At 39.5% G+C, this 14,510-nt stretch overlaps 1 protein-coding gene across 1 annotated transcript in view; it reads right to left on the bottom strand.

Annotated features, from left to right (window-relative positions):
• The window catches only part of GALNT11 (polypeptide N-acetylgalactosaminyltransferase 11), a 114,311-nt gene that overhangs the window by 45,277 nt on the left and 54,524 nt on the right, over positions 1-14,510 (bottom strand). The window contains exon 6 of the mRNA XM_053715667.1: positions 11,061-11,310. Within this exon, the coding sequence (XP_053571642.1) occupies positions 11,061-11,310 (250 nt within the window). The remainder of the gene's footprint in view (positions 1-11,060; positions 11,311-14,510) is intronic.

Below are 14,510 nucleotides of genomic sequence, written 5' to 3'. Positions count from 1 at the left end.
GTGTCACTCACTGTGCATGTGCCTTTAACACTAAATAAATAAGTGCCCGGAATCTAAAAATACTCTTAAAAACAGGGGCACCTTCATGTATTAAACTTTACAAACTAAGCTTTTTTTTAAAAAATATTTACCTTTGTTTTATGAAACATGGAAATGTCCACAGCACAATTTGCTTAAAAAGTATCTTTATTGACAAAAGATAGAGCGACGTTTCGTGACTGCTGTCACTTAATCATGCTATTGTCAATAAAGATACTTTTTAAGCAAATTGTGCTGTGGACATTTCCATGTTTCATATTGTCATAGTGGAATTGGGCAGATTTCCATGGTCGTCACGAGCACAGTATTTTGCCTGGCATCTGTTCTACATATTGTTGAGGATTGATTACCTTTGTTTTATGGAAAACAGACCAGCCATCCTCCGCCCGCACCTCCTGCTGTAGTTAGCAGAACAATGACAAATCCAGCTTCCTCCAATCATTGTGTGCCCCCTTTGGCATCCAGCTTGTGAGGCACGCAACGATTGGAGGAAGCCCGATTCGTCATCGAACTGCTAACTACAGCAGGAGGTGCGGGCGGAGGATAAATATTTTTAAAAAGAAGCTTCATTGTAATGTATAATGAATGAAAGTGCTCCTGTTTTTAAGAATATTTTTAGATTCCGGGCACTTATTCATTAAACTTTACATTCATTTTAACTGTCACTTCCTAAAAAGAGAAGCAAGTATTTTTTTTATATATGCATAGTATATATTACCAGTTAAAGGCACATGAAAGCCAACATTGATTTTTCATGGTTCAGATAGATAAATCAATTTTAAGAGACTTTCAATTTACTTCTATTATAAAATGCAATTTGTTCTCTTGGTATCTTTTGTTAAGAAGCATGCCTAGGTAGGCTCATGATCAACAATGCCCTACTCGCAAGATGGTGATTGGTGGCTACACACATATGCCTCTTGTCTCAGCTAGCTCCCCAGTAGCACATTGCTGCTTTGGAGCTGAATTTGTATATGTTACAAATTGTGCAATAATAAAATCTCTATCACATTAAAACACGGTAAAAATCAAAATAAATCATACCACTTGAACAATCTCAAGTATGTGTGACTAATTAGGGCCCAAAACATATGGACTGGAGAGGAGTCAGTGATCCGATTCATGCTGGATGCATTCAAGCCTCTCTGGGGCAGTGGAAAAGCCACAATTTTAGAATCAGATTACAGATCAAGCAGGAAAAATAATTACCATGATTATAAATTGGCAAGGTTTTTAAAAATTAATTAAAAAACAACAACAAAAAAAAAAAAACATTTTATGCGGAATGTTTTTGAGTTTAAAATCCATTTAACCTTTTCCCAAGATTCCCATAGTTACATATGTACACATTAAAAGTAAATAAATTAATATAGAAAAGTAAATTCAAAGTAGCAGAAAGGAATATAGTCATTTAGAAGTCAAAATTATAATAAGTCAAGACAGCAGGGAAATTAGATTTTATAGAGCTCTGCTCTGGAAAGTTAAGAATTACTTCCACATTGCAGGATTAAAATTTATATGACATTAGCCAATTCAAACACAACACATTTTCCAAATAGCAGTCCAGCTACTGGTATGAACCTGTGAGCTTTTCTTGGGAGACTAATCTGACATTTTGCCAAGTAACCTGATCATTTATTAGTATTAAAAAATAATAAGTTTGCGCTGCACATCCACTTGGAAAGTTACGGGCCCATATCGATTACCTATGAAGAAGTAATAATGTCATACTTACAGGAATATATAAAACATAATAGCACTTAATATATTGTAGTGGTTACAAATACATACTAATGCCAACCAAAATATTGTAACTATATAAATACGAAAGAGCTTTGTGATTGCCCTTTTTTTTTCTTAGTTTGGGTTGTTGAAAAAGAGCATAAAAATAAAAATGCATGCGACAAAGATACGTTAGAGGGAGTCTCAAATATGCAGCTTTATTTTAAATCTGTGCTTCAGTAGATTGTGGTGCTGGTCCCAGAGGATCCTACCAGGGTCTCGAAGTCTCACCAACATGGATCATATTCTTAAGGTTACTGAAAATAGAAGCCCACAATAGTGCAATAGGGCACAAGCGGACACCAAATGGAAGATACTCACATGGAGCAAAATTCTGATAGATTTATTGCAGTGAGATAGCAGGTATAAAAAGCCACTTGGCTTAAAGGGACATAATACTCAGATGCTAAATTACTTGAAACTGATGCAGTATAACTGTAAAAAGCTGACAGGAAAATATCACCTGAGCATCTCTATGTAAAAAAGGAAGATATTTTACCTCACAATCTCCTCAGCTCAGCAGAGTGAGTTCTGTGTAAAAAGTTATACTCAGCTGCTCCCAGCTGCAGGTAAGAAAAATTAAAAAAAAAAGAAGAAATGAACAGCAGCCAATCGGCATCAGCAGTGCTGAGGTCATGAACTCTTACTGTGATCTCATGAGATTTGACTTAACTCTCATGAGATTTCATAGTAAGCTTCCTTTATCTGATTGGTGAAATAATATGAGAGTTCACGATGCTCATCCTTTCAGTTGTCCCGGGACAGACACACTAATATGCTGCTTACAAATCCTTTACAATGGGAGGTGGCTACTGAGGAACTTTTGAGGTAAAATATCTTTCTTTTTTACATAGAGATGTTCAGGTGATATTTTCTAATCAGCTTTTTACAGCTATGCAGCATCACTTTCAAGTGTTTAAACATTTGGGTATTATGGCCCTTTAACCCCTTAATGACCGGACCATTTTTCAATTTTCTTACCCTTAATGACAATGGCTATTTTTACATTTCTGCAGTGTTTGTGTTTAGCTGTAATTTTCCTCTTACTCATTTACTGTACCCACACATATTATATACCGTTTTTCTCACCATTAAATGGACTTTCTAAAGATACCATTATTTTCATCATGTGTTATAATTTACTAAAAAAAAATAATAAAATATGAGGAAAAAATGGAAAAAAACCCACACTTTTTCTAACTTTGAACCCCAAAATATGTTACACATCTGCAATCACCAAAAAACACCCATGCTAAATAGTTTCTAAATTTTGTCCTGAGTTTAGAAATACCAAATGTTTACACGTTCTTTGCTTTTTTTTGCAATTTATGGGGCAATAAATACAAGTAGCACTTTGCTATTTCCAAACCACTTTTTTTAAAAATTAGCGCTAGTTACATTGGAACCCTGATATCTGTCAGGAATACCTGAATATCCCTTGACATGTATATATTTTTTGTTAGAAGACAACCCAAAGTATTGATCTAGGCCCATTTTGGTATATTTCATGCTACCATTTCACCGCCAAATGCGATCAAAAAAAAAAAAAAAAGTTCACTTTTTCACAAAATTTGTCACAAACTTTAGGTTTCCCACTGAAATTATTTACAAACAGCTTCTGCAATTATGGCACAAATGGTTGTAAATGCTTCTCTGGGATCTCCTTTTTTCAGAAATAGCACACTTATATGGCTTTGGGGTTGCTTTTTGGTAATTAGAAGGCCGCTAAATGCCGCTGCGCACCACACGTGTTTTATGCCCAGGAGTGAAGGGGTTAATTAGGGAGCTTGTAGGGTTAATTTTAGCTTTAGTGTAGTGTAGTAGACAACCCCAAGTATTGATCTAGGCCCATTTTGGTATATTTTATGCCACCATTTCACCGCCAAATGCGAGCAAATAAAAAAAACTTTAAATTTTTCACAATTTTAGGTTTCTCACTGAAATTATTTACAAACAGCTTGTGCTATTATGGCAGAAATTATTGTAAAAGCTTTTCTGGGATCCCCTTTGTTCAGAAATAGTAGACTTATATGGCTTTGGCGTTGCTTTTTGGTAATTAGAAGGCCGCTAAATGCTGCTGCGCACCACACGTTAATTATGCCCAGCAGTGAAGGGGTTAAATTAGGTAGCTTGTAGGTAGCTTGCAGGGTTAATTTTAGAGATCAGCCTCCCACCTGACACATCCCACCCCCTGATCCCTCCCAAACAGCTCTCTTCCCTCCTCCACCCCACAATTGTTCCCGCCATCTTAAGTACTGGCAGAAAGTCTGCCAGTACTAAATAAGAGTTTTTTGTTTTTTTTTTAAATAAAAATAATAAAATATTTTAGCTGTGATGGACCCCTGCCTTAGCCCCAACCTCCCTGATCCCCCCTCCAGCTCTCTAACCCTCTCCCCTACCTAATTACCGCCATCTTGGGTACTGGCAGCTGTCTGCCAGTACCTAGTTTGGCCCCAAAAATCCCCCAAAAAGTATTTTTATTTTATTTTTAACTTAAAAACTATTTCTGTAGTGTAGCAGCCCCCCCACAATACCCTCACCCCCTCCCAGATCCTTTGATATTTAAAAAAAACTTTCTGCCCTCATTCATTGGTGTCAGTGTGGCTAATGCGCGCACGTGCACACGTTCACGTGGACACTCGCCCCCTCGTGCACGCACCCTCACACCGGCGGACACTGGCACCATGGCTACCGGTGCAGAGAGGGCCACAGAGTGGCTCTCTCTGCATCGGAGGCTTGTAAAGTGGTATTGCAGGATGCCTCCATATCGAGGCATCACTGCAATACCCTCAGAGCTGCTGGAAGCATTTGTGATCGCTTCCAGCACTCTGTTAGACAACGGACGTACCAGGTACGTCCATTGTCATTAACTGTTAGTTTTTGCATGACGTACCTGGTACGTCAGTTGTCATTAAGGGGTTAAAAATGAAAGGGACAATGTACTCAGGTAAGCAGCTGCTAAGAGTTAATTATATTAAAGATGGTACAGGAAACTCATTTAAATGGACTGAGCTCTCTCCCAATGCCTACTAGGAGGTGGTTTTCTGTGGTCTCTTTTTTACATACTGCAGTATTGACACAGGCAAATCATATACTTCAAATTACAAAAACATAATTTATGCTTACCTGATAAATTCCTTTCTCCTGTAGTGTGGTCAGTCCACGGGTCATCATTACTTCTGGGATATTAACTCCTCCCCAACAGGAAGTGCAAGAGGATCACCCAGCAGAGCTGCTATATAGCTCCTCCCCTCTACGTCACACCCAGTCATTCGACCGAGAACCAACGAGAAAGGAGAAGCTAAAGGGTGCAGTGGTGACTGGAGTATAATTTAAAAATTTAGACCTGCCATAAAAACAGGGCGGGCCGTGGACTGACCACACTACAGGAGAAAGGAATTTATCAGGTAAGCATAAATTATGTTTTCTCCTGTTAAGTGTGGTCAGTCCACGGGTCATCATTACTTCTGGGATACCAATACCAAAGCTAAAGTACACGGATGACGGGAGGGACAGGCAGGATCTTTATACGGAAGGAACCACTGCCTGAAGAACCTTTCTCCCAAAAACAGCCTCCGAAGAAGCAAAAGTGTCAAATTTGTAAAATTTGGAAAAAGTATGAAGAGAAGACCAAGTTGCAGCCTTGCAAATCTGTTCAACAGAGGCCTCATTCTTAAAGGCCCAAGTGGAAGCCACAGCTCTAGTAGAATGAGCTGTAATTCTTTCAGGAGGTTGCTGTCCAGCAGTCTCATAAGCTAAACGTATTATGCTACGAAGCCAAAAGGAGAGAGAGGTAGCAGAAGCTTTTTGACCTCTCCTCTGACCAGAATAAACGACAAACAGTGAAGACGTTTGTCGAAAATCTTTAGTTGCCTGTAAATAAAATTTCAGGGCACGGACTACATCTAGATTGTGTAGAAGACGTTCCTTCTTTGAAGAAGGATTAGGACACAAAGATGGAACAACAATCTCTTGATTGATATTCCTGTTAGTGACCACCTTAGGTAAGAACCCAGGTTTAGTACGCAGAACTACCTTGTCTGAATGAAAAATCAGATAAGGAGAATCACAATGTAAGGCAGATAACTCAGAGACTCTTCGAGCCGAGGAAATAGCCATTAAAAACAGAACTTTCCAAGATAACAATTTGATATCAATGGAATGAAGGGGTTCAAACGGAACACCCTGTAAAACGTTAAGAACTAAGTTTAAGCTCCATGGTGGAGCAACAGTTTTAAACACAGGCTTAATCCTGGCCAAAGCCTGACAAAAAGCCTGAACGTCTGGAACTTCTGACAGACGTTTGTGTAAAAGAATGGACAGAGCTGAGATCTGTCCCTTTAAGGAACTAGCGGATAAACCCTTTTCTAAACCTTCTTGTAGAAAAGACAATATCCTAGGAATCCTAACCTTACTCCATGAGTAACTTTTGGATTCGCACCAATATAAGTATTTACGCCATATTTTATGGTAAATCTTTCTGGTAACAGGCTTCCTAGCCTGTATTAAGTTATCAATTACTGACTCAGAAAATCCACGTTTTGATAAAATCAAGCGTTCAATTTCCAAGCAGTCAGCTTCAGAGAAATTAGATTTTGATGTTTGAAGGGACCCTGGATCAGAAGGTCCTGTCTCAGAGGCAGAGACCAAGGTGGACAGGATGACATGTCCACTAGATCTGCATACCAAGTCCTGCATGGCCACGCGGGCGCGATTAGAATCACTGATGCTCTCTCCTGTTTGATTCTGGCAATCAATCGAGGAAGCATTGGGAAGGGTGGAAACACATAAGCCATCCCGAAGGTCCAAGGTGCTGTCAAAGCATCTATCAGGACCGCTCCCGGATCCCTGGATCTGGACCCGTAACAAGGAAGCTTGGCGTTCTGTCGAGACGCCATGAGATCTATCTCTGGTTTGCCCCAACGTCGAAGTATTTGGGCAAAGACCTCCGGATGAAAAGTCTGACGACTTAGGAAATCCGCCTCCCAGTTCTCCACTCCCGGGATGTGGATTGCTGACAGGTGGCAAGAGTGAGACTCTGCCCAGCGAATTATCTTTGATACTTCCATCATCGCTAGGGAGCTTCTTGTCCCTCCTTGATGGTTGATGTAAGCTACAGTCGTGATGTTGTCCGACTGAAACCTGATGAACCCCTGAGTAGTTAACTGGGGCCAAGCCAGAAGGGCATTGAGAACTGCTCTCAATTCCAGAATGTTTATTGGCAGGAGACTCTCCTCCTGAGTCCATGATCCCTGAGCCTTCAGAGAATTCCAGACAGCGCCCCAACCTAGTAGGCTGGCGTCTGTTGTTACAATTGTCCAATCTGGCCTGCTGAATGGCATCCCCCTGGACAGATGTGGCCGAGAAAGCCACCATAGAAGAGAATTTCTGGTCTCTTGATCCAGATTCAGAGTAGGGGACAAATCTGAGTAATCCCCATTCCCCTGACTTAGCATGCACAATTGCAGCGGTCTGAGATGAAGGCGTGCAAAGGGTACTATGTCCATTCCCGCTACCATTAAGCCGATCACCTCCATGCATTGAGCCACTGACGGGTGTTGAATGGAATGAAGGACACGGCATGCATTTTGAAGCTTTGTTAACCTGTCTTCTGTCAGGTAGATCTTCATTTCTACAGAATCTATAAGAGTCCCCAAGAAGGGAACTCTTGTGAGTGGAAAGAGAGAACTCTTCTTTTCGTTCACCTTCCATCCATGCGACCTTAGAAATGCCAGTACTAACTCTGTATGAGACTTGGCAGTTTGAAAGCTTGAAGCTTGTATCAGAATGTCGTCTAGGTACGGAGCTACCGAAATTCCTCGCGGTCTTAGTACCGCCAGAAGAGCACCCAGAACCTTTGTGAAGATTCTTGGAGCCGTAGCCAATCCGAATGGAAGAGCTACAAACTGGTAATGCCTGTCTAGGAAGGCAAACCTTACATACCGGTAATGATCTTTGTGAATCGGTATTTGAAGGTAAGCATCCTTTACATCCACTGTGGTCATGTACTGACCCTTTTGGATCATGGGTAGGATTGTCCGAATAGTTTCCATTTTGAACGATGGAACTCTTAGGAATTTGTTTAGGATCTTTAAATCCAAGATTGGTCTGAAGGTTCCCTCTTTCTTGGGAACCACAAACAGATTTGAGTAAAACTCCTGTCCGTGTTCCGACCGTGGAACCGGATGGATCACTCCCATTAGTAAAAGATCTTGTACACAGCGTAGAAACGCCTCTTTCTTTATTTGGTTTGTTGACAACCTTGACAGATGAAATCTCCCTTTTGGGGGAGAGGATTTGAAGTCCAGAAGATATCCCTGAGATATGATCTCTAGTGCCCAGGGATCCTGGACATCTCTTGCCCAAGCCTGGGCGAAGAGAGAAAGTCTGCCCCCCACTAGATCCGTTCCCGGATCGGGGGCCCTCAATTCATGCTGTCTTAGGGGCAGCAGCAGGTTTTCTGGCCTGCTTGCCCTTGTTCCAGGACTGGTTGGGTCTCCAGCCTTGTCTGTAGCGAGCAACAGCTCCTTCCTGTTTTGGTGCAGAGGAAGTTGATGCTGCTCCTGCCTTGAAATTACGAAAGGAACGAAAATTAGACTGTCTAGCCCTAGGTTTGGCTCTGTCTTGAGGCAGGGCATGGCCCTTACCTCCAGTAATGTCAGCGATAATTTCTTTCAAACCAGGCCCGAATAAGGTCTGTCCTTTGAAAGGTATGTTAAGTAATTTAGATTTAGAAGTAACGTCAGCTGACCAGGATTTTAGCCACAGTGCTCTGCGTGCCTGAATGGCGAATCCGGAATTCTTAGCCGTAAGTTTAGTTAAATGTACTACGGCATCTGAAACAAATGAATTAGCTAGCTTAAGAGTCTTAAGCTTGTTAGAAATCTCATCTATAGTTATTGAGTCAAGAGTCTCTTCCAGGGACACGGACCAAAAAGCGGCCGCGGCCGTGACAGACGCAATACATGCAAGGGGTTGCAATATAAAACCTTGTTGAACAAACATTTTCTTAAGGTAACCCTCTAATTTTTTATCCATTGGATCTGAAAAGGCACAGCTATCCTCCACCGGGATAGTGGTACGCTTAGCCAGAGTAGAAACCGCTCCCTCCACCTTAGGGACCGTCTGCCATAAGTCCCGTGTGGTGGCGTCTATTGGAAACATTTTTCTAAATACAGGAGGGGGGGAAAAGGGTACACCGGGCCTATCCCAGTCCTTAGTAATTATCTCTGTAAGTCTCTTAGGTATAGGAAATACGTCAGTACTCGCCGGTACCGCATAGTATCTATCCAGCCTACATAATTTCTCTGGGATTGCAACGGTGTTACAATCATTCAGAGCCGCTAATACCTCCCCTAGCAGTACACAGAGGTTTTCAAGCTTAAACTTAAATTTAGAAATGTCTGAATCCACTCTATTGGGATCAGAACCGTCACCTGCAGATTGAAGCTCTCCGTCCTCATGTTCTGCATATTGTGACGCAGTATCTGACATGGCCCTATTATTATCAGCGCACTCTGTTCTCACCCCAGAGTGATCACGCTTACCTCTAAGTTCTGGTAATTTAGACAAAACTTCAGTCATAACATTAGCCATGTCCTGTAATGTGATTTGTAATGGCCGCCCTGAAGTACTCGGCGTTACAATATCACGCACCTCCCGAGCGGGAGATGCAGGTACTGACACGTGAGGCAAGTTAGTCGGCATAACTTTCCCCTCGTTGTTTGGTGAATGATGTTCAATTTGTACAGATTGACTTTTATTTAAAGTAGCATCAATGCAATTAGTACATAAATTTCTATTGGGCTCCACTTTGGCTTTAGCACATATAGCACAGAGATATTCCTCTGAGTCAGACATGTTTAACACACTAGCAATTAAACTAGCAAACTTGGAAATACTTTTCAACTCAATTTACAAGTAATATGAAAAACGTACTGTGCCTTTAAGAAGCACAAAAAAAAGTTATGACAGTTGAGTAACAATGAACCGGAGAAATTATAAAATCAAATTCTTTCCGGTAAAAACACAATTTAGCAAGGATTGGCCCCATTAGCAATGAATAACAAACCCTTAAATAGCAGAAAAAATGTACAGAATAAAAACGTTTTTTTATCACAGTCAAAGCACAATCTCACAGGTCTGCTGTGAGTGATTACCTCCCTCAAAATAACTTTTGAAGACCCTTGAGCTCTGTAGAGACGAACCGGATCATGCAGGGAAGAAAACAGACTTGTGACTGAATTTTCTGATGCGTAGCAAAAGCGCCAAAATAGGCCCCTCCCCCTCACACACAACAGTGAGGGAGATCAGTAAACTGTCTTAAATTAAATAAAACGACCGCCAAGTGGAAAAACAGTGCCCAAAACAATTTTTCACCCAGTACCTCAGATAATTAAACGATTTAACATGCCAGCAAAACGTTTAACATCAAATAAATGAAATGTCATTAGAAAGCCTGCAGCTAGTCGTTCCCACTGCAAGTTAGGCTAAAAGTTTTATGCATACAGTATTATCCCAGTGAAGTGCCATTCCCCAGAATACTGAAGTGTAAATATACATACATGATAGCCTGATACCAGTTGCTACTACTGCATTTAAGGCTGAACTTACATTATATCGGTATTGGCAGTATTTTCTCAGTCAATTCCATTCCTCAGAAAATAATATGCTGCTACATACCTCTTTGCAGGTGAACCACCTGCCCGCTGTCCCCTGATCTGAAGTTTACCTCACTCCTCAGATGGCCGAGAACAGCAAAATGATCTTAACTACGCCGGCTAAAATCATCCAAAAACTCAAGTAGATTCTTCTTCAAATTCTACCTGAGAAGGAACAACACACTCCGGTGCTGTTTTAAAATAACAAACTTTTGATTGAAGATATAAAAACTAAGTATAATCACCACAGTCCTCTCACACATCCTATCTATTAGTTGGGTGCAAGAGAATGACTGGGTGTGACGTAGAGGGGAGGAGCTATATAGCAGCTCTGCTGGGTGATCCTCTTGCACTTCCTGTTGGGGAGGAGTTAATATCCCAGAAGTAATGATGACCCGTGGACTGACCACACTTAACAGGAGAAATAAAGATTAAGGAGCTTTTAGTAAATACATTCTAGGAGATAAATGGATCAAATTACATTGGAAAATGTTACCATGCAATAGCTCTTTAAGTAACATTTATTTACATTTGCCAGCTTCGTTTTTCATTTAACAAAGTTCTGTTCACCTTCTTTACCTAAATGGAGCAATGAATCCCTCAGTGCCTCCCAGATCAGACAGAGGAACTGGATCCCACTTAAAGTGCAGACCCCAGTTAAACCCCCCACGTACAACAGGGGAGGAGCTGTAGATTAATGTGTCCGCACTGATAATATCTATAACCGGGCACACCACTGTTTTGGGGTTTTCCTTAATGGGAGCAAGAAGAGGCTGCAGCCACATCTCATTCACTTCACAATGGCTATCCAGGAACACCAGCACATCCCCTGAAATGACAATGGTTGTTTAGAAAAAAGGGGAGCAGATTTTTTTTTTTTATCTTTTAATAATTTAAAACTGTTCTGTCTAATAAAAGTTTAAACAAGTAAAAAATGATATTATATACATTTCCCAAACTCTTAGACTGAGGTTCAAACATCATTTAAAGTGATGGTAAAATTTCCCCTCAGATCAGGAATGTTACTGATATTTTAGATGGAATTTAATTAATACGTTGTAATGAAGATGCGCTATAACTTTTTAAATGTAGTGCTGAAATTCAAATGCCTACGCTCCGGCTGCCCACTTTTTTTTTGTGAGCCATCAGTTTGAATAAATCAATTAAGATTTTTAGTGTTGGAAAAAATATTGCCTAAGAAGAGAGGGGGCAATATTGTTAGAGATTTACTATACAGGGAGGCTAGATTGATTATAAGGATAAATACATTACATCCATTTGGGATGAATAAGGAGTATGATCTAATACCCTTTTAATTTAAACAGTTCTAATTGTGTTTGTAGATATTACACTATAGGTCCCTTTAAGAGATTGTATAACATGTCCCTGTTATTTGGCTGTGGGGGTAGGAGAATACATATATCCTCCGCACCTCTCAAAAATTTTAAAAAAATATTTTATATAAAAAGTAACATTTATTTAGCAAAAAGATAAAAAAACATAAAGATCACCATAAAAATGTAAGAAAAACACTGCAGTCTGATGGAAGAGAGTGCCAAACATGTTTCGGGCCTCACCCTAGCCCTTGATCACTGTCATACCACAGACTCCACACAGACCTCTAAGACAAAGGTGTCCCTGATTGGCTCAAGAAACTCCTGAATCAATTGATATTTAAAGGTGTATTACCATATAATATACTGCTGTTCTAAAACACAGTCATTATGTTAAACATTCTTATTAATATCAAAGTTGTAATATATATATACTGTATATATATGTATCAGTATAGAATATATGTCAAAGTAGTCAACCATGAAAAGAAAAAGTGTGTGTGGTGGGGGGGGGGGGGGGTTTAAAATATATGCAACAGTAATATGTGTATTAATATTTCCTATAAACTGATGTGTACCTTATTTTTTAATTTATGGACTATCCTAATTTACTTCCTGTCTACAATCAACTATTATTGTTGGAAAGACCTAAATATAAGAACTTTTTTTAATAAAACAGATTAACATCCATAATAGAATTTAAACCATCAGGATGTTTTGATTGTAACTTGAAGATCCAAAATACTTATTTTTGAGCCAATAACCTCTCCCTATCACCTCCTCTCCTATGTCTGAGAATATGATTAATACCTTGTATTTGTAAAAGAGAATCAGATTGGTGTTCATATCTGAAATGCTTAGCTATAGGAGTATTACTGTCTGGGTTACTGATATCTGAGATGTTGAAGAGCTCTGTCCCTAAGGGCCCGTTTGGTACATCCCACGTACTGTTTGTTATAGTCCCTACATGTCAATAGATAAATTACATGGGTTGTGTTACATGTTATATTATATCTAATCTCATATGTTGTTTTAGTCACTGTCGATTCAAATTTCGTTCCACTTTTACTGTATTGACAAGTTTGGCATATGTTGCCACTACATTTGTTGTTGCTTGGGTAACAGAGGGGGAAAGGATGGTCCTAAGACTTTTTGCCCTTTTGGTAGAAAAATTGCAACCCTTGGACGAAACGGCATTCAGTTTTTTGTCACCTTTGAGTATAGACAACTCTGGACAATATTTCTTTTTTTTGTATAATCTCTACTATAAGTAGTGATGAAAATGGGTTTAGAATTGAAATTGTTTTTTATTCTTTTTGTATTTTAGTAAATTTTCTCTGGGAATATTATTGACCCTCTATCTCGTTGTATCAAGTAGTTTGGTGTTGTAAACACGGGCCATTAATCTTTGTCGTGTGTCTTCTTTTTGTACGGATATATTGTCCATAAGGAATAAATTGGAGTGTGTGTTGAGGATGACAAGAAGAATAATGTAAAATAGAATTCCCTGCAGTTGTTTTTTCTGTAGAAGTCTACTTCAATAGAATTGGAGCAAGCCACCAATGTGAGATCCACAAAATTGACGTGTGAAAAACTGTGTTCCATGGTAAAAGAAAGATTAAAGTGATTAGTGTTGATATAATCATAAAACTGTGAAACAAGATGGTCCTCACCATCCCATATTATAAGAAGATCATCTATGTATCTTCCAAAATAAATAATATTGTCTCTAAAAGGGTTGTTCTCTCCAAAGATGTGGCACAGCTCCCAGAATCCCATATAGATATTTGCATAGGACGGCCCAAGCTTCGTGCCCATAGCTGTGCCACATCTCTGGAGATAACATTTACCCTCAAAAAGAAAAAAAAAATATGTGTAAGCAAGTATTCTGCCATTAAGCAGAGAAATTGAATAGTGTCGTCATCATACAGAGATGAAGAGTACAACAAGTGCTCTAAAGAATTAAGACCTTTGGTATGGGGAATAGATCTGTATAGTGATGAAACATCAAGAGTGATAAATCTATAAGTGTTTTTCCATTCTATATCCTCAATTTGTTTGATTAATGTTGTAGTATCTTTCAGGTAACCAGGTAATTTGGTGACAATAGGTTGTAAAAAAAACTGTCTAAAAAATAGGAGGTTTTCATTAAAGGGAAAGTCTAGTCAAAATAAAACTTTCATAATGCAGACCGGGCATGACATTTTAAACAACTTTCCAATTGACTTTAGTCATTACATTTGCTTTGCTCCCTTGGTGGTATTTTTGAAAAGCTAAACCTAAGCAGGCTCAAACTGATTTCTAAACCGTTGAAAACCGCCTCTTAGCTCAGAGCATTTTGAAAGTTTTTTCACAGTTAGACAGTACTAGTTCATGTGTGACATATAGATAACATTGTGCTCACTCACGTGTAGTTATTTAAGAGTCTGCACTGATTGGCTAAACTGCATGTCAGTCAAAATATCTGAGATAAGGGGGCAGTCTGCAGAGGTCCAGATACAAGGTAATCACAGAGGTAAAACATATATGAATATAACGGTGTTGGTTATGCAAAACTGGGGAATGGGTAATAAAGGGATTATCTATCTTTTTAAACAATAAAAATTCTGGTGTAAACTGTCCCTTTAAGTGAACCTATGCCTGCCACAATTGGGCAACCTGGAGGGTTAGTCATACTTTTGTGAAGTTTCGGCAA

The sequence above is a fragment of the Bombina bombina genome, chromosome 5, assembly GCF_027579735.1.
Source record: "Bombina bombina isolate aBomBom1 chromosome 5, aBomBom1.pri, whole genome shotgun sequence".
NCBI classification, from domain to species: Eukaryota; Metazoa; Chordata; class Amphibia; order Anura; family Bombinatoridae; genus Bombina; species Bombina bombina.
The sequence above is the reverse complement of the archived record's forward strand: the minus strand, read 5'-3'. Positions and strand labels throughout refer to the sequence as shown.